Raw genomic sequence first — 20,757 nt, forward strand, 5'->3', positions numbered from 1 at the left:
ACATTCATTCTAGGGACGGGAGAAATGAAACGGCTCTGCAGTTGAAGACACTTGTCTGCAAAGCCTGTAGGTCTGGGTTTGGTTCTCCGTTCTCCAGTGCCCATGCGAAGCCAGATGCATAGAGTGGCGCATGTCTGGAGTCTGCAGCAGCAGGAGGTCCCCACGGCAGCCATCACCCAGCTCTGAGTGGAAAACTCCCTTCAGCCCCACGCTCAGAACTTCAGGTTGGAGGAGCAGGACTCGGACATTTCCATAATAAATGATTCACTTACCACAGTTCTCCAATTCTGGGCCCAAAACAGACATCAATAGTTGAGCCCTGTACAATCATGCTGTATACAGCTCCCCTTGGCAGGCACTAGCAGTTGCTCAGAGTTTACCCCAGAGATGCTAAACCTGCAAACTCTAAGCTAAATCAACTGGACACATTTCGAGGATGGTGCCTGGCTGACAGAGCTAGTGAGCCACACACAAGGCAAAGATAGAGGGGAGGCCACCTGCACCCACTCTTTAGCATGCCCCCCATTTGAACAGCATCCTTTCTTGTTAATGACTTGGATGTCTTTTGGGGTTTTTTGTTGTTGTTGTTGTTTTGTTTTTTCTAGGTAGGGTCTCACTCAGGCCCAGGCTGACCTGGAATTCACTATGTAGCCTCAGGATGGCCTCAAACTCACGGCAATCCTCCTTCCTCTGCCTCCCGAGTGCTGGGATTAAAGGCATGCGCCACCACGCCTGGCTGACTTGGATGTCTTTATAACTGTGAATTTGTGTGACAATGGAGTCACACAGATGTTACTGTAGCATATTTTTTATATTTATTTATTTGAGAGAGAAAGAGGCAGATATATAGAGAGAGAATGGACACACAACGGCCTCTAGCTCCTGCAAATGAACTCCAGATACATGCGCCACCTTGTATATTCAGTTTTACATGGGTACTAGGGAACTGAACCTGGGTCCTTTGGCTTTGCTGGCAAGTGCCTTAACCACTAAGCCATCTCTCCAGCCCATGTAGCATGCTCTTCATAACTGAGCAAGTTGCCAGCAACAGAGAAACAGTTCGTTAGAACAGCACTGTGTATTACATGCAGTATGGATGTTCCATAACAATATGCAATGGGGCAAAATGACGTTCACAAAATACTGCTGAGGGGAAAGGAAGGGATTCCAGAAAGCTCCCTAGAATGACCGCTAACAATCACAGCTGACACGAGCTGTTCCGGTGTTAACTCGTCTAGATGTCCCAGTGGCCCTGTGGGATATATGCTATCCTCACATTTTAAATGAGGAAGCTGAGTTCACTCCGCATGTACATGACAGAGGCAGGATCCCAACCAAGCTCTAACTGGCAGAGAGCTTATCCTCCCACAAGCCTTGCCTACTTCCCCCAAGTGCTGGACACAGTGTTGAGTGTTGAGTGTTGAATTTGCACAGACCCCCTACTTGGGATCACAGAGGCACCCCCGCCCCCAGCCCCAGCCTCCTTCCCCAGCCCAGCGCCCACCTCGATCTTGCTGTTGTACACCAGGATTTCCAGCACGGATGCCTCTTCCCCACACGTGTCCAGAGAGGAGAGGTCATAGAGCGAGGAGTAAACGGGTCCGTAGGCCCAGTCCTTGAACTTGCGTGAGAGGTGCCGTGTGTCTTCGTCCGTCACCTCCCGCCGGATGATGTGCTGAAAGATCTGCAGAGGGGACCATATGCATGTCATAGATTAATCTATATTACATATATGATTTATATTACATTACATATGTTAGCTATAGTATCTTTTAAAAATTTTTTTTTTATTTATTTGAGAGCGACAGACACAGACAGAAAGACAGATAGAGGGAGAGAGAGAGAATGGGCGCACCAGGGCTTCCAGCCTCTGCAAACAAACTCCAGACGCGTGCGCCCCCTTGTGCATCTGGCTAACGTGGGACCTGGGGAACCGAGCCTCGAACTGGGGACCTTAGGCTTCACAGGCAAGTGCTTAGCCGCTAAGCCATCTCTCCAGCCCTTTGTGTTTTTTTTTTTGTTTGTTTGTTTATTTTTTGAGGTAGAGTGTTACCCTGGCCCTGGGCTGACCTGGAATTCACTATGTAGTCTCAGGGTGGCTTTGAACTCATGGCAATCCTCCTACCTCTGCCTCCTGAGTGCTGGGATTAAAAGTGTGCACCACCACAACCAGCCTATCTTCTTTTTTAAAAAGACTTGTTTTTATTTATTTACTAGCCACAGAGAGAAAGATAGTGAGTGAGAATGGGCATGCCAGACCTCTAGCCACTACAAATGAACTCCAGACGCATGCACTACCATGTGTATCTGGCTTATATGGGACCTGGAGAATAGAATCTGGGTCCTTTAGCTTCACAGGCATGCTCCTTAACTGCTAAGCCATCTCTCCAGCCCTATCTTCTTCTTAAAAAAAAAAAAAAACTTTTTTTTATTTACTTGCAAGGAGAAACAGATAGAGAATGGGCATGCCAGGGCCTCTAGCCACTGTAAATGAACCCCAGATACATGTGTCATTTCATACATTTGGCTTTATGTGGGTACTGGGGAATTGAACCCAGGTTGTTAGGCTTTGTAGGTAAGCGCCTTCACCACTGAGCCATCTCCCCAGCCCCTATATTATCTTCTTTTAAAAATAATTTACTTACTTATTTGAGAGAGAAAGAGGCAGATAGAGAGAGAGAGAGAATGGACACACCAGGGCCTCTAGCCACTGCAAATGAATTCCAGATGCATGTGCCAGCCTATGCATCTGGTTTTACATGGGTACTGGGGAAAGTCCTTTGGCTTTACAGGTAAGTGCCTTAAGCGTTAAGCCATTTCTCCAGCCTTCTTTACATATATTGCATATACATATATTATCTATATTACATATACATGTATTATCTGTATATATTACATATACATATAGTATCTACATTATATATACATCTATAGGCCTATATTTTACACATGGGGCCTGGAGAGATGGCTCAGCAGTTCAAGTGCTTGTTTGCCTGGGTTCAATTCCCCAGTACCCATGTAAAGCCAGATGTACAAAATGGCACATGAATGAATCTGGGGTTTGTTTGCAGTGGCAATAGGCCCTGGTTGCCCATTTTATTTCTTTTGCTCTCTCTTTGCTTGCAAATAAAAATAAAAATATATTATATACATATATAGACCTATATTATATATATGATCTATGTTATAAATACATACACATTACCTATATATTTCAGTAAGAGCTCTACCACTGAGCTACATCATTAAGCTACACATTCAACTCTCTTTCAATTTTTTTTTCAATTTTTAAATTAAATTTAATTTTTTATGTTTTTATTGTTTGTTTTTGAGGTAGGGTCTCGCTCTAGCCCAGACTGACCTGAAATTCACTATGCAGTCTCAGGGTGGCCTCCAACTCACAGTGATCCTCCTACCTCTGCCTCCCAAGTGCTGGGATTAAAGGCATGCGCCACCACACCCGACTTATTTTTTTTTATTATTTTGAAGCAAGGTCTCACTAAGTTAGCCAGTAGCCTTGAACTTGAAGTCTCCTACATCAGCATACCAAAATCAGTGGGGTTACAGGCTGTTAATAGTCCTTTATTCTTTGTTGAGCATTTCCTGGTACTTACATAGACCCCAGCTCTTTATTTAATATTTTATTTACGGGATTTTTTTGAGAGACAGAAAGAGGGGTGGGCCATCTCTCCAGTCGGACTCTTTATTAATAGCTGTGTGTGTGTCCCATCACCTTGATTGGTCACAAACATTCCACTAGAGGGCACTACTATCATCCCATTTGTAAAAAAGGAACCCTGTACCCAGAGGGAATGGGCAGGGCCTAGAGCCCACACTGGGAAGATGCAGAACCAGGGCTGGTGCCCAGGCCCACCCCTGACAGTCCATCAGTATCTGCGGACATTTTCAGTTGTCACAAAGTGTGGGGCGTGCTCCTGGTACCTACTGGGTCAAGACCAGAACGTTCCATCATGAACAGAACAGGCCAACAGCAAAGAAGCGCCCCCTCCGCCCCCTACACAGGCACGCACACGCTCACAGCTTCGCGCCATGAGGCCCAGGGAGAGGCTGGCCTTGCTGTGGGAGCTCTGTAGGGCTAAAGCCTTGGGACTCAGTTTTACATCAGGGGCCTATCAGTGGCTGTGTGGCAGTTTGAATGTGTGGCCCCATAGACTCGGGCTTCAATCTTGAGTCTCTAGAGTGGAAGCCCTGAGGTGTGTTTGGGGTGGATCATAAGTCTAGACCTAAGGTGTGTGGAGAACAGTTTTTGGAGCTCTGGCAGCTGGTGCTTATTAGTGTTTGCTGGCATTGGCTTTGCTTGCGCGCTCTCTCTCTCTCTCTCTCTCTCTTTTGTGTTTTTAAATTTTACTATTTTGGTGGGGTGGGGCTTCAAGGAAGGATCTCGCTTAGCCCAGGGTAATCTGGAATTCACTATGTAGTCTCAAGGTGGCCTCGAACTCATGGTGATCCTCCTACCTCTGCCTCCCGAGTGCTGGAACTAAAGGCGTGTGCCACCACACCTGGCTTCTTTTACTTTTGTTTTGTTTTGTTTTGTGAGAACAAGAGAGAGAGAAGTGGTGTACCAGAGCCTCCAGCCACTGCAGTTGAACTCCAGATGCGTGTGCTACCATGTGCACATGTGCGACCTTGCCCACATGTCACTCTGTGCATCTGGCTTACATGGGATCCAGGGAATCGAACCTGGGTCCTTAGGGTTTGCAGGCAAGCACCTTAAACACTAAGCCATATCTCCAGCCCTCTTATTTTTTATTTTATAATTTTATTTATTTTTAAGGAGAGGGGGAGGATAGGTGCATGTGGTGATTTGATTCAGTTGTCCCCTATAAATTTAGGTGTTCTGAATGCTAGGTTCCCAGCTGGTGGAGATTTGGGAATTAACACCTCCTGGAGGTGGTGTACTGTTGGGGACAAGCTTATGGGTGGTATAGCCAGTTTCCCCTTGCCAGTGTTTGGCACACTCTCCTGTTGCTATTGTCCACCTGATGTTGGCCAGGGGGTGATGTCCACCCTCTGCTCATGCCATCATTTTCTCCTGCCATCGTGGAGCTTCCCCTCAAGTCTACAAGCCAAAACAAACCCTTTTTCCCCAAAAACTGCTCTTGGTTGGGTGATTTCTGCCAGCAATACAAACCTGACTGCAACAGTGCATCAGGGCCTCTAGCCACTGCAAACAACCCAGATGCATGTGCCACCATGTGCATCTGGCTTTCTATGGGCACTGAGGAATCAAACCTGGGCCATTAGGCTTTTCAGGCAACTGCCTTAACCACTGAACCATCTCTCCAGTTCCCCTCTCTTTTTCTATGCTGTGATATATGCTGGAGTGAGCCAGCTTCTTCTGCCATGATGGAACTTCTCCTGGACTCTGTAAGCCTGAAAGAAACCCTTTTCCTCACATAAACGCTTCTGGTGGGATGTCTGTCCCAGCCACGTGAAGCTGACTGCTACGGGCAAGGAGCACCAAGCGGGTATGATGTAAGAAGTCCTGGATAAAACTAGGAAGTTTGCCAGGCGTGGTGGTACACACTCAGGAGGCAGAGGTAGGAGGATCACCATGAGTTTGAGGCCACCCTGAGACTACAGAGTGAATTCCAAGTCAGCCTGTGCTAGAGTGAGACCATATCTCGAAAAAAGGGAAAAAAAAAAAAAAACCCACCCCCAACAACAACAAAAAACAAAAACCTCTAATTGAGGTAACCCAGGCCCAGAAAGCCAAACATCACATGTTCTCTCTCATATGTGTGGATCCTAGCTACAGATGATTGGACTTCTGTGTGAGTAGGAAAAAAACTCAGTAGCAAAGGCCAGTAAGCTAGAAAGGAGATATAAAGGGAATAGAAAGGGAGGGGGGGTCTTAATAGGATGGCATTGTATATATGTAAGTAGAAGAGCAGATTAATGGGGTGAAAAGGCCTAAGTGAGGTCAGGGGAAGAGATTGAGTAGAGGAAAGGTGGAGAGAGGGCTAATCAAAATCTAAGAGGATATAAATAAGTCATATGGAAACCTACTTTTTGGGACAATAGAACACACAGGAGCCATAGATTGTTACTAGAAAATTTTCAGTGCCAGGGATGGAATACCTTCCAGTGAGTTGTTGGCCAGGGAGGTTCCTGATGCCCCAAAACATTACAGGCCATTGCCGAGGCCCTTGGTTTCCCACCAGGAATAGATGGTGAGACCCTATTGCTGAAAACTCCACATAGTTGGGCTGCAAGGTCACTGAGAAATCCTGCTGGAGCTGAACTGAAAACTTCCTCCATGTAGACCAGCTGACAGAAAGCTGGAAAAAGCCATGCTGCATACAGTTCAATGGGAGAGAGAGAAATCACCAGTGAAGATACCCAACAGTGGACACTGCAAGCCTTATATTTGGCCAGCCAGGCCAAATGAGCCAATGGATGCAATAGTGGCATGTCTGTTATGGGGGAAACCAACCGCTCTCTAATTTGACTGGAGGCCCGCTCCATGGGAGGGAATACATCCCTGATACTGAAAACCTACAACAGGGGTAGTCATGAGCCCTAGGGGTGTAATGCCTGCTAGTGTCTGACTAAATGTGTATACTATGCTCACCAAACTCCCACCTCTTAATATTCATACCCATATATTAATGCTACTCTTACTTTTGGTTAGAGAACCTTCTCTTTTCAGATGGCAGTGACCTTGGGATGACTCAGAAGGCATCATGCAGAAGGCATCATAGTGCTGGGAAGAAGTGACAGAGGAGTGCTCAGCACTGAAATATCTCTATCACACCTTCCAAGGCTCAGGGTCCATTGCAGAAGAGGCAGCAAAAAGAATGTAAGAGCCAAAGGAAGGGTAGGAGTCCTTACAACGTGCTACCTCTAGACACAAAATGGCCTGGATATCCATGACCTCACAGTGCCTGACACTACCTACACAAGACCATCATAAGAGGAGGAAAAGATCATGACATCAAAACAAAAGAGAGACAAAAAGAAGAAAAAAAATTAAAAAAAAAATAAAAGAGAGACTGATTGATAGGGAGAGGGGATATGATGGAGAATGGAGTTTCAAAGGGGAAGTGGGCGGGGGGAGGGAGGGCATTACCATGGGATATTGTTTACAATCATGGAAGTTGTCAATAAAAGAGAGAAAGAGAGAGAAGGAAGGAAGGGAGGGAGGGAGGGAAGGACGGAGGGAGGGAGGGAAGGAGGGAGGGGGGAAAGAAGGGAAAAGAAAAAAATCTAGAAAGTTTGGACTCTCTCAGGAGCCATAGCAGGTTCTTAAACTGTCTCCACCCTGTGTGTGTGTGCGCGCGCGCGCGCGCGCGCGCGTGCGCCAGCGCATGCGCATGTGCGTCCCGCTCACCCCGATCTTGCCGGTCTTGGCCGCCATCATGAGGGGCGAGAGGCCGTCGTTGTTGAGCACGGCCTCCAGGTTGCTGTCGGGGAAGAGCCGCGCGCACTTGAGCAGCAGCAGGTCGTACATCTTGGTGACGAACTTGGTGTTCTCGCGGGTGTTGTCGGCGATGGCCACGAGCGCGTGCAGCACGGTGTTGCCGCGGGAGTCCTGCCTGCGCATGTCGGCCTTCTTGTGCGGGTTCTCCGTCAGGTAGTTGACGATGTGCGGCTGGTTGGTGCAGGCAGCCAGCGACAGGGGCAGCTCCCCTGGGGGGGTGCAAGGGGACCACGGGAGGTCAGCGCGGGGTGGGGGGCAGCAGGGCCCTCTGCCTGAGGCACGGGTCGGCCACACTGCGGCGACGCAGAGGTTGTGTAGGAGTGGACTCATATGATGGCCGGATGTGACTTTGGCTCTGAACCCCACATAATATGAAGTATAAACTGAGTGACATTCAATATACATGTTTGCATATATATATGCGTATATATATATATATATATATATACACACACACACACATATGTATATGTATGTATGTATATGTGTATACACACACACATATATATGTATCTCCAGAGTCCTAGCACTCAGTAGGCTGATACTGGATGATTACTTGAACCCAGGAATTTGAGACCAGTGTGAACAACATATTGAGGTCATGTCTAAAAAATCATTATTAAGGGAAGAGAAAGGAAAGGAGGAGGATACTTAATAGGTTGATATTGTATATATGTAAGTACAATGATTGTAATGGGGAGGTAATATGATGGAGAATGGAATTTCAAAGGGGAAAGTGTGGGGGTGGGGAGGGAGGGAATTACCATGGGATTTTTTTTATAATCATGGAAAATGTTAATAAAATTTAAAAAAAAATTTTAAAATCATTATTAATAATAAAGGAATACTGGTGCTTGCCATGCACGGTCATTTGATACATCTGTGAAGCGTATCTTATGAAGAGCTCAGCATGTTTCTGGGTATCTGTGTTCTACACGTCTTAATTGTTTTTCGAGGTATTTTCTCACTCTGGCCCAGGCTGACCTGGGATTCACTATGCAGTCTCAGGGTGGCCTCGGACTCACAGCGATCCTCCTACCTCTGCCTTCCGAGCGCTGGGACTAAAGGCGCTCAACCAGACATCTCAACTGTGATGCCAAAAGTCTATCACCGGCAAAAAAAAAAAAAAAATACACCTTGGTACAAGACATTCCGCAAACTTCGTATCTCTTTCTTTCAGCCCTGTGAATTCAGAGTGTAATAAAAGTTCCTACACTATCAGTTTTCTCATCTGTAAAATGCAGGTGTTACCGTCTACATCACACAGGTATGAGGATTAGGTAGAGTGTGCACTTTGCTATGTAAGCGTGTTAGCTATTGCACTCCTGGCCCGTACCACTGAGCACACCCCAGCTCTTTAATTATCTTGAACGCATTCTTCACCGGGTTGGTCCCAAAATAAAATGAAACAATTCAGACTTAACACTTAGCACAATGTGCTACTCCCGTCAAGGAGCAATACATGATATTGCATGTATATGCTCATGGCATGCATTGCATGCATGTGTGTAGATGGCTGTATGTGCCCATGCGTGTGCATGCATGTGGAAGGCAGAGACTGATGGTGGGTGTCTTCCTTAACTGCTCTTCCCCTTATTTGAGACAAGCTGTCTTAAGTGAACCAAGAGTTTGCCGACTTGGGCAATCGAGCTAGCCCACTTTTTCTTTTTCTTTTTTATTCTTGTTTTTTGTTTTTTGAGGTAGGGTCTCACTCTAGCCCAGGCTAACCTGGAATTCACTATGCAGTCTCAGGGTGGGTTTAAACTCGTGGCAGTCCTCCTACCTCTGTCTCCCAAGTGCTGGGATTAAAAGCATGCGCCACCACGGCCAGCCCTGCCCACTTCTTGAGCTCTGGGTTACACATGGGCCACCACGCCCACCTGGCATTTATTTACATGGGCACTGGAAACCCAAACTCAGATCTTCATATTTGCATGCCAAGCCCTTTATCTGCTGAACCATCTCCCAAACCCTGCGTTTGGAGAATTTCACTGCTTCGACTGTGACCACATGGCAGTGGTTTGCACCAGGAAGTCCCACTGTGAATTGGATGCAAGGATTCTTGCACGGTAGGATCCTGGCTGCTGGGCCCTATTCCAGCTCCTGGGGTTTCCCTGATCCCTGTGTGTAGACGAAAAAGCGGAGGCTCAAGAAGTCCTGGGGAGTTGCAAGGTGAGGCTCTGAACCCCAGTTCCGACTGCGCTATCTCCAGATCTGTCCCCCTTGGAGGCAAGACAGGACCCCCGCAGAGCTCACGCTACAGACAGTGTGGGTCTGGGTCCGCGGTCAGCACAGCTCTCAGTGTTTGGGAAAGCTGCCAGGCACGTGAATGCCAAACTGCCCAGGTCTTCTAGCCTAGCTTTTGCAGACCCCCTACTCACCAAAGTAGAAGTAGCCGCCTTCATCTTTGGGCTGGAAGAAGCGTCCGCGCGCCTGGGCGTGCACGTCGGCCCCCTCGGCCACCAGCAGCTCCACGTAGTGCTTGCAGCGGCGCTCGATGGCGATGTGCAGGGCAGTCTGGCCTGGAGGGACAGTCACCCAGCTCTGTCAGGGCAGGGACCCTGTCAGGCTGGCTTTGCGTTACAGAGTGGGGTACAAAATATGCAAAAGAAAAAAATGAATATGCAAACGAGGGCTGGAGAGATGGCTTAGCAGTGAAGGCGTTTGCCTGCGAAACCAAAGGACCCAGGTTCAATTCCCCAGGACCCACATAAAGCCAGATGCACAAGGGGCCGCATGTGTCTAGAGTTCATTGGCAGTGGCTATAGACCCTGGCTTGCCCATTCTCTCTGTCTGTCTCTCTTCTGTCTATCTCTCTCTGCTTGCAAATAAATAAATAAAATTTGGGCTGGAGAAATGGCTTAGTGATTAAGGCACTTGCCTGCAAAGCTTAAGGACCCAAGTTCGATTCTCCAGGTCCCACGTAAGCCAGATGTGCATGGTGGCGCATGCATCTGGAGTTTGTTTGCAGTGGCTAGAAGCCCTGGTGTGTCCATTCTCTCTCTCTAATAAATAAATAAAAATTAAAGTAAATCTTAAAAATTATTTTTTTTAAAAAATTAAAAATATTCAAAAGAGGGTAGGGGTCCTAAGGCACAGCCTTGGCCAGCAACATCCAAAAGCAGGGTTTCAGATGTCTCTTGGGGGAGGTGGAATTTGGAGTTCATGAAGCTTTGGGTCAGCTGCATTATAGAACCGAATTATATTTTTATTTTAAAAATTAATTTGGAGCTGGGTATGGTAGCACACACCTTTAAACCCAGCACTCAGAAGGCAGATGCAGGAGGATCACCATGAGTTTGAGGCCTCCCTGAGAGTACAGAGTGGCTTCAAATTTTAAGCTCTAATGAGGGAAAACTGGTGGGTTCCTGTTCTCAGAGACACATGCTGCCTTAATCCCAAAGGAAACAATGGTCTCCTGGCCTCACAGAATTTTGACAATGGGATACGGAGTTCACAGACGTTAAGGGCTTGTTTGGAGCATCTAGCTCCCCGCTTCTCCTGTACCCGTGAAGGAAGAACAGACATTCCCACCTAGCTTTCAGGGTTTGGAAGAGCACCCCTAGTGTCATGGGGAAGGAAAGTGACATTCAAGCCAGACCAGCCAAATCAACGCAATGATCAGTGTGGTGACGGGTGTCCCAGCATGACCCCCTCGCATCCATGAGCATCATAGACTGAGTCTTGACACCCAGGAGCCTGAATGGCCAGCTGAGGTTCATAGGATTTCAAACTGAGAAATCAGAGAGGTTGGGTGTGTGCTAGCCCAGCCCCTGAGTGTCTCACTCCATCACTTTTTTTTTTAATAAACATTACTTATTTATTTATTTGACAGAGAAAGGGACAGATCAAAAGAGAGAGAATGGGTGCACCAAGGCCTGCAGTCACTGCAAACAAACTCCAGAGGCATGCACCACCTTATGCATCTGGCTTTACGTGGGATCTGGGGAATTGAACCTGGGTCCTTTGGCTTTGCAGGCAAGTGCCTTAACTGCTAGGCCATCTCTCCAGCCCTCCATCACTACTTAGGCTAGCAACTCCAGCTTGACAGTCAGGGGGTCACGGCATCCTAGGGGTTCAGAATCTTATATTCTGAAACTTGGAATCTCAAAGTGGAAGGGGCAGTGTGGTGTTTATGAGGTGTCCCTCATAAGTTCATGTGTTCTTTTTCTCTTTTGGTTTTCTCCAGGTTGAGTCTCACTGTAACCCAGGCTGCCATGGAACTCACTCTAAATCCCAGGCTGGCCTCAAATTAACAGTGATCCTGCTACCTCTGCCTCCTGAGGGCTGGGATTATTTTTTATTATTATTATTATTTATTTATTTTGAGAGAGAGAGACAGAGAGAATGGGTGCTCCAGGGCTTTCAACCACTGCCAACAAACTCCAGATGCCTGTGCCCCCTTGTGCACATGTGCAGCATTGAACACTTGTGTCACTGTGCGTCTGCATATGTGGGAATTGGAGATTTGAACATGAGTTCTTAGGCTTTGCAGGCAAGCACTTTAACTGCTAAGCCATTTCTCCAGCCCAGCCCGGCTGGAATTATTTTGAATGCTTGGACCCTAGCTGAAAGCAATTTGGGACCTGGAGCTTTGTTGGAGATCTGTTGTTGGGGGTGGGCTTATGGGTGTTATGGCCAGTTTCATCTTGCCAGTGTTTGGCACACTCTCCTGCCACTTTTGTCCATCTGCTACTGGCCAAAAGGTGATGTCCAGCCTTGCACATGCCACGTTTTCCCCTGCTATCATGGAGCCTCCCTCTAATCTGCAAGCCAGAATCAATCCTTTCCTCCCACAAGCTGCTTTTGGTAGGGTGCTTTATCTCAGCAATGAGACAGTAACAACAACAGTTACTACCACGTCATACCTTCAACAGACAGTCACTACTGCCTCGTTCCTTCAACAGGCAGTGCGTGGGCACATCTCCCCCGAGCCCGCCAGACCCACCTCGGTAGTAGATGTCCCGGAAGGGCGAGTTGATGAACTCCCGCATGTTGCCCGTGCGCTCTGCAATGTCCAGCAGGACCGGGATGGTGTCATTGCGGCCGTTGCTCAGGTTCAGCAGGGCCTTGGGCAGGCAGGTCTTCCCCGTGGACGGTTCTGAGAGAGATGGTGAGAAGATGCAGGCCTGACCATGGACTGCTGCTGACGGCCTGGGACAGGAAGCCCCCTGCCCAGCTACCACGCTTGCTCTCTGATGGAGACGGGGCTGCTTCGTCTCCTCCATGGTGCTCATGGTATCAGTGAACTCACTGGCATGGCGATGTTTTAAAATACGGGAGGGGAGGGCAAGGCTGGAGAGATGGCTCAGCAGTTAAGGAGCTTGTTTGCAAAGCCTGATGGCCTGGGTTTGATTCCCCAGTACCCATGTAAAGCCAGATGCACAGGGTGATGCATGCATCTGGAATTCATTTGCAGTGGCTGGAGGACCTTGGTATGTCCATTCTCTCCCCGACACCCCTCTTTCTCCCTCTCTCTCTTCTGCTTACAAATAAATAAAAATATTTTTAGGGTTGGAGAGATGGCTTAGTGGTTAAGGTGCTTGCCTGCAAAGCAAGGTGATGAGAGTTTGATTCCCCAGTACCCACATAAAGTCAGATGCACAAAGTGACACATGGGTCTGGAGTTTGTTTGCAGAGTTTGGAAGTCCTGGCTTGCCCATTCTCTATTTGGGAGATAGGGTCTCGCTATATAGCCCAGGCTGCCCTTAAATTCTCCATCCTCCCAGCTCAGCTTCCAGAGTGCTGGAATTCCAAGAACACATAATACCCAGTATTGGAGGAATTTCTTTTTTATTGTGAGGAAGGGTCTCACTGTAGCCCAGGCTGACCTTGAACCCACAGTGATACTCCTACCTCAGCATCCTGAGTGCTAGGACTATAGGTAGGAGCCACCAAACCCAGAGGGAATTGTTTTAAGTATATTATTTGTTTACTTGAAAGATAAGAGGTAGGAAAATCGCTGTGAGTTCAAGGCCACCTGAGCTAGAGCGAGGCCCTACCTTAAAAAAAAAAAAATTACCAGAGAGTGAGAAAGAGGCATAGAGAGAAAAAGAGGGAGGGAGGGAGAGAATGGGCATGCCAGGGCCTCTGCAAATGAACTCTAGACACGTGTCACCTTGCACATCTGGCTTATGTGGGTGCCGGAGAATGGAACCTGAGTCCTTAGGCTTTGCAGGCTAGTGCCATAACCACTAAGCAATCTCTCCAGCCCCCAGGAGGGAATTATTTATTTATTATTATTTCTTTTTGTTTTGTTGTTGTTGTTTGTTGGTTGGTTGGTTGGTATTTCGAGGTAGGGTCTCACTGTAGCTCAGGCTGACCTGGAACTCATTTGTAGTCTCAGAGTGGCCTCAAACTCACAGCGATCCTCCTACCTCTGCCTCTTGAGTTCTGGGGTCAAAGGTGTGTGCTACCACACCCAGCTATTTTTATTTCTTAGAGAGAGAGAGAATGGGCATGCCAGGGCCTTTATCCACTGCAAAACAAACTCCAGATGCATGTGCCACCTTTTGCATCTGGCTTATGCGGGTCCTGGGGAATCGAACCTGGGTCCTGTGGCTTTGCAGGCAAATGCTTTAACTGTTAAGCCATCCCTCCGGCTCCCCAGGAGGGAATTTTTTTTAAGGGATTTGCAATCTAGTCAATGGCCATGCAGGTTAAACAACATGAACCAGGCTAAGTATGTAGTGCAGTGGTGGAATGCTTACCTAGTACACTCAAAGCTCAGCTTCCATCTCTAGCACCAAAACATTAATAATAAAAACAGGGCTGAAGAGATGGCTTGGCTGTTAAGGCACTTGCCTGCAAAGCCTAGGGTCCCAGGCGTTATTCTCCAGTGCCCACATCACAGGCGGCGAGGAGACCTTCGTAACTGTCATAGTGGTGGTCAGTACGCCACAGGAGGGCCTGCAGGGTCATTGCCCCAGATGCCAGGTACCAACACGGAGAATCCGGAGCTAAGACTGGTTTCCAGCCCAAGCCCCTTTTTCCTGCTGTGCCCCAGGCAAGGGGCACTGCTAGGTAATGGGTTACTGAATGAATCAGTGGCCCCAGCTTCTTTTTTTTAAAAATACTTTTGTTTATTTTTATTTATTTATTTGAGAGCTACAGACAGGGAGAGAAAGAGGCAGAGGGAGAGAGAGAGAATGGGCATGCCAGGGCCTCCAGCTACTGAAAAGGAAATCCAGATGCATGTGCCCCCTTGTGCATCTGGCATATTTGGGTCCTGGGGAATCGAGCCTTGAACCGGGGTCCTTAGGCTTCACAGGCAAGCGCTTAACTGCTAAGCCATCTCTCCACCCCGGCCCCACACACAGCAGGTCCCCTCAGCATGTCTAGCTGACCTCTTTCTCCAATCCTTCCATGGCTCTACCATCTCCACGGCCATCACGTTGGCCTAGCCACTGTCTCTCGCAGGCTCAGCACACCTACCTGGTTGCCCCCAGACTCTGTGGCCTTCCTTCACCCACTTTCTACACAGAGGCTTCCTGAGGAGGCTAACAGCCACTTCAGAGGTGCGATCAGCCACAATAGGCCACAGGGCCTTTGCACATGCTGTTCCTTCACTCCTCCCAAGTCTGATACATTTCTCTGTTCTCTTTGTGTTGCTGTTGTTTTAAATTATTTTTTGATTTTTTAAGGGAGGGTCTTGATCTAGCCCAGACTGACCTGGAATTAACTATGTAGCTTCAGGGTGGCCTCAAACTCACTGTGGTTCTCTTACTGCTGGTATTAAAGGCGTGTGCCACCACGCCCAGCTTCCTTTTTGTTGTTGCTTGTGTGAATGTGGGTGTTGTCTGCTTGTGTATGTGCCCTTTTGGCACTAGCCTGCAGTGACCGGAGTGGGATGTCAGGTGTCCCGTATTATTGCTCTTCTGCCCTGTCTTGTTTGAGCAGGGTCAAAGAGCTTGTCATTTTTTTCTGTGAGCTCCCATGATTCCAGGATCTCTGCTCCCCTGCAGGACTGGAGTTACAAGCATGTGTGGCCATGCCCAGCTGTTTAATGTGGGTGCTGGAGATTGTGACTCAGGTGGTCTCCAGCCCCCATGCTTGTGCCAGAAGCACACTTAACCACTAAGCCATCTCTCCAGCCCTCCTGCTCCTCATTTTACCTGGTCCATTCAACTCACTCACTCAGCTCCTCCTGGAAGCTCTCCTAAATTTTCAAGCAAGAACCTTTAACTACCAAGTCGTCTCTCTAGCCCTCTCCTAGATCTGTCATGACTAGCACAAATCCTCCTCTGTTGACACCAATTAGTTTCTAACTGAGTGTTTATTTCTGTGGTTGATTGATCAATGCCAGTCTCAGGAGCCTAAGATCAACTTTTAAAAAAATATATTTTTAGGGCTGGAGAGATGGCTTAGTGGTTAAGGTGTTTGCCTGTGAAGCCAAAGGACCCAGGTTCAATTCCCTAGGACCTGGAGTTTGTTTGTAGCAGCTGAAGGCCCTGACATGCCTATTCTCTCTCCCTCTCTCTCCCTCTCTCTCTCTCTCTCTCTCTCTCTCTCTCTCTCTCTCTCTCTCTCCCCCCCCTCCCTTCCTCTCTCCCTCCCTCCCTCCCTCCCTCTCTCTCACTCAAATAAGTTTTTTTTTTTTTTTTTTAAAAAGGTATTTTGTATGTGCTGGAGAGATGGTTCAGCAGCTAAGGCACTTACCTGCAAAGCATAAAGACCTGAGTTTGATTCCAAAGTGCCCACATAAAGCCAGATGCACAAAGTGGGGCATGCATCTGGATTTTTTTGTAGCAGCTAGAGACCCTGGAGCACCCAGTCTGTCTCTCTTCTCTCTACCTCTCTCTTCTTGCAAATAAATAAAAAATATTTTTAAATATTTTATCTGGCTGCGTGTGATGGTGCAGGCCTTCAATCCCAGCACTTGGGAGGCAGAGGTAGAAGAATCACTGTGAGTCTGAGGCCAGCCTGAGATTACATAGGGAATTCCAAGTCAGCCTGGGCTAGAGTGAGACCCTACCTCGAAAAATAGGGCTGGAGAGATGGCTTAGCGGTTAAGCACTTGCCTGTGAAGCCTACGGACCCGGGTTCGAGGCTCGATTCCCCAGGACCCACATTAGCCAGATGCATAAGGAGGCGCACACATCTGGAATTCATCTGCAGTGGCTGGAAGCCCTGGCACGCCCATTCTCTCTCTCTCTCTCTCTCTGTCTGTCGCTCTCAAATAAATAAATAAATAAAAATAAAACCAAAAAAAAATTTTTTTAAAAAGAAAAATATTTTATGAGCTGGGCATGGTGGAGCACGCCTTTAATCCCAGAACTGGAGAGGTAGAGGTAGGAGGATCGCCGTGAGTTCGAGACCACCCTGAGACTACATAGCGAATTCCAGGTCAGCATGGACTAGAGTGAGACCCTATCTGAAGAAAACAAAACAAAATTATGTATTTATTTGTAAGAAGAGAGAATGGGTGCACCAGGGCCTCTAGCCACTGCAAACAAACTCCAGATACATCCACCACTTTATGCATCTGCCTTTACATGGGTAGTGGGGGATCGAACCTGGGTCATTAGGCATCGCAGGCAAACTTCTTAACTGCTGAGCCATCTCTCCAGCCCCACTCAGATCAACTTTCTGCCTTGTTCATCAACTCAACTGTTCAAGCATCACACCCCCCACCCCAGCACAGCGCTTGAGCCTTCATGACATTTTCTGAAAGAGGAAGTTGCCAATCCAGACAGCGCCAAACCATAGCCACCCGCAGCGAAACTCTGGGTTTGGGCTCCCACACTCTCAGGTTATAACAGCCCAGAAGCTGCCTAAGCAGTGTCTTGCGGATGGAGCGGGACACGCAGTTCCAGCACCGACCACCAGGTGGCAACGTGGCTATGGCCGTGGGACCTGCTGGAGCCAGGGGCTCTGAATTGCCCAGCCAGAGGATGCGAAATGGTGAGGTGGGAGGAGTGTCTGCTCCCAGACTCCCCTGAAAATTAGATGAGTTCATGAGCCTTTAGCCAGAACCGAACAACATGAAGGGGCGTGTCCAGGTTTTCTGGAGCCTGAGGTTTGTACAATTTGGGGGCCCTGAACAATTAAGAATACAAAAGTTGAGGCTGGAGTGATGGCTTAGTGGTTAAGCCCTTGCCTAAGGACCCTGGTTCGAGACTCGACTCCCCAGTACCCACATAAGCCAGATGCACAAGGTGGCACATGTACCTGGAGTTCCTTTGTGGTGGCTGGAGGCCCTGATGCGACCATTCAACCTCCCCTTTCCCTCTTTCTCTGTTGCTCTCAAATAAAACAAAAAAATTAAAAAGAACACAAAAGTTGGGCTGGAGAGATGGTTTAGCAGTTAAGACACTTGCCTGCAAAGCCTAAGGACCCAGGGTCAATTCCCCAGTCCCTGCGTAAGCTAGCTGCATAAGGTCGCACATGCATCTGGAATTCGTTTGCAGTAGCTGGGGACCCTAGTACACCCATTCTCATTCTCTCTCCAATAAATAAATAAAACTATTTTCAAAGAATACAGAGGTGTGTACAGGACCTTAGAAGAGGGCTAAGCAAGTCTGCACCCCACCACTTCATTAGCAATCCAGTACATGAATACTGGGACCACAGGGCCCACTCCCAAACCTACCTGAGCTCCCCTCCTGTGTTCACACCGTCACACGACAGAGCCCCCACCCACCCACTCAACCTTGAACCCCAGAGAAGCCTTGTGAGGTAGGTCAGCTTGGCTCTACTATGCCCTGCTCTGTATGGCCGTATCACACTTGATCTGCTGGGGCCCACACCCCACCTTGCGGGAGGTATGGGTATGGACGAGAGGGGGGGGGAGTGGGGGAGGTGTGGACCCACATTCTTCACACAGACATTCTGAGTGCAGGAAGGGCCTTCGACTTCCAAAGGACCCAGGTTTGATTTCCCGTACCCACATAAAGCCAGATGCACAAGACGCATGCATCTGGAGTTCGCTTGCAACAGCTGGAAGCCCTGGTGCGCACATTCTGTCTTGTCTCTTTTCTCTCTCTGCTTGCAAATAAATAATAAATTTTTAAAGACAGAATCGGACGGATGAAAACAAAATAAAAGTAAAAATATTTTTTAATTTAAAAAAATCAGCTCAGTGAAGTCTATGTGGAACGGGACTCCCTGCCTCCCCCATCCCCTCCCTGCTTTGGCACTGAATTTACTGAGTCCCTGCATCTCGAAAGAAGAGTATCTAGATGGTGATGCTCCGGAAGTTCCTCAGATCCACCTGCGGGCCAACCCAGGCAGCCTTGCTGAGACCAGCCCTCGCGGGTAGCGGGGAGACCCTCGGCCGCGTGCACCAGCTCGTGGGGCCTGCGCGCGCTGCCTTGGAGGAGGGGCTCAGAGGTACCAGCTCGGGCAGCACAAGGGAGCTGGAAGCCTGAGAGGGATGTGGGTGTGGACAGGGCCAGAGGCCCAAAGGGAACGCTGGGGTGGTGGGGCGGGGGCATAAAGCAAGGAGGAGAGCTGGCAGGGATGGGTGGGACAGACCCAGCCTGTGGCCCTGCCATCCTCCAGTCCCCCTTCTCCCTCTCTCTCTCTCTCTCTCTCTCTCTCTCTCTCTCTCTCTCTCTCTCACACACACACACACACACACACACACACACACACACACACAGGACCCCACTCTGCTCAGTGCTCTTCGGCAATCCACTGGCACGAGGGGAGTTGAGTTGCTGAGGGGAAAAGGGAGCCCCCACAAATGTCAGGCAGACCCCCCTCCTCCACTACGCCCACCTGGGTGGCTCACCCCGGAACTCCTCATCAGTCAGGCGTTTCTTATGGGTCAGCAGGAAAGGGAGCAGTCCGTCCAGGTCAGCGGTGGAGCCCCGGGACACGATGTCAAAGAGAATGGGCCGGTTGAAGACTTTCAGGATGGGGGGCGGCTGAGCTGCCGGAGCCTTGACGTTCTGCGGCTGCTTCCTGGAGGGGGGAAGAGGGTCAAGGAGGCTCGGCCGCTGCCTGCCACCCCCCTGTGGCCTTGGGGAGCTGCAGGTTGGGAGCCCGGGGAGGAGAGTGGGGAACCAAGGAATGTGTTGGCAAGAAAACTGTAAGCCAGTATCTACTATGTGTTGAGGGGGACCAAAGAAAGAAAAGCACACTCCCACATGCCTACCCAGCCACGCATCCAGCCATCTGCCCGCCGTCCACTCCTCTGCCCACCACCTCCCTGCGCCTCCATCCATCCATCCACTCACCCCTCCATCGACCCACACGGCCACCCCATCTGCCCGTCTGCCTGTCACCATTTACTGAATACTTTCTTTGCTTTTGTTTGTTTTGTTTATTTTAACGACATTTTAATTTTTATTTATTAGAGACAGAGAGAGAGAGAGAGAGAGAATGGGCATGCCAGGGCCTCTAGGCACTCCAAATGCATGTGCCACCATGTGCATCTGGCTTACATGGACCTGGAGAATCGAACCTGGGTCCTTAGGCTTCACAGGCAAGCGCCTCAACCACTAAGCCATCTCTCCAGCCCTTGTTTTTTTGTTTTTTTTGTTTTTTTTTTTGAGGTAGGGTCTTTCTATAGCCCAGGCCGACCTGGAACTCACTATGTAGTCTCAGGGTGGCCTTGAACTCACGGCCTCTACCTCCTGAGTGCTGGGATTAAAGGTGCGCACCACCACACCCGGTTTACTGAATACTTTCCAAGGTCAAAGACTGAAAGACAGCAGGGTAGAAGGAACAGCAAAGGTAAAAGGTTGCATCACGTTCATCCCATCCACACACTCAAGAAATGCTTTACACAGATGAGGCCATGTTCATGGGGACTTAGCCCAGGGCCCACTCCACAGTAAGTATACAGTAAGTGCTGGCTGCAGCAGCCATCATTCTGAGAGCCAGCTGTGTGTGGAACCTGTGTGTGCATGGGAAGGGGTGCTGAGCTAGCAGCAGGTGGAAGGGGACCGGGATCCAGAAAGGTCTGGAAGCAGAAGAGGGACAGAAAGAGGGACGAGCGTGGTGGCGCACGCCTTTAATCCCAGCACTTGGGAGGCAGAGGTAGGAGGATCGCCGTGAGTTTGAGGCCAGCCTGAGCCAACACAGTGAATTCCAGGTCAGCCTGGGCTAGAGTGAGACCCTACCTTGAAAAGAAAGAAGGAAAGAGGGGGGGGAGGAGGGAGAGAGAGCGTGAGAGAGAGGGAGGGAGAAGGAGAGAGAGGGAGAAGGAGGGAGGGAGGGAGGGAGGGAGGGAGGGAGGGAAGAAGGAAGGGAAGGAGAGGGACAAGCAGGCCCTAAGGCTTGGACACAATCACTCAGCCACTCAACATTAATTGGGTACCTATTGCATGTGAGGTTCTGATAGAGAACGATTCATTAGGGAAGGA

At 48.9% G+C, this 20,757-nt stretch overlaps 1 protein-coding gene across 1 annotated transcript in view; it reads right to left on the reverse strand.

The window, feature by feature from the left end:
• The window catches only part of Trpv4 (transient receptor potential cation channel subfamily V member 4), a 56,154-nt gene that overhangs the window by 15,914 nt on the left and 19,483 nt on the right, over positions 1–20,757 (reverse strand). The window contains exons 3-7 of the mRNA XM_045132780.1: positions 19,179–19,351; positions 12,393–12,545; positions 9,826–9,966; positions 7,355–7,653; positions 1,505–1,684 (exon numbers count right to left, since the gene is read on the reverse strand). Of these exons, the coding sequence (XP_044988715.1) occupies positions 1,505–1,684; positions 7,355–7,653; positions 9,826–9,966; positions 12,393–12,545; positions 19,179–19,351 (946 nt within the window). The remainder of the gene's footprint in view (positions 1–1,504; positions 1,685–7,354; positions 7,654–9,825; positions 9,967–12,392; positions 12,546–19,178; positions 19,352–20,757) is intronic.

The sequence above is a fragment of the Jaculus jaculus genome, chromosome 13 (assembly GCF_020740685.1).
Source record: "Jaculus jaculus isolate mJacJac1 chromosome 13, mJacJac1.mat.Y.cur, whole genome shotgun sequence".
NCBI lineage: Eukaryota > Metazoa > Chordata > Mammalia > Rodentia > Dipodidae > Jaculus > Jaculus jaculus.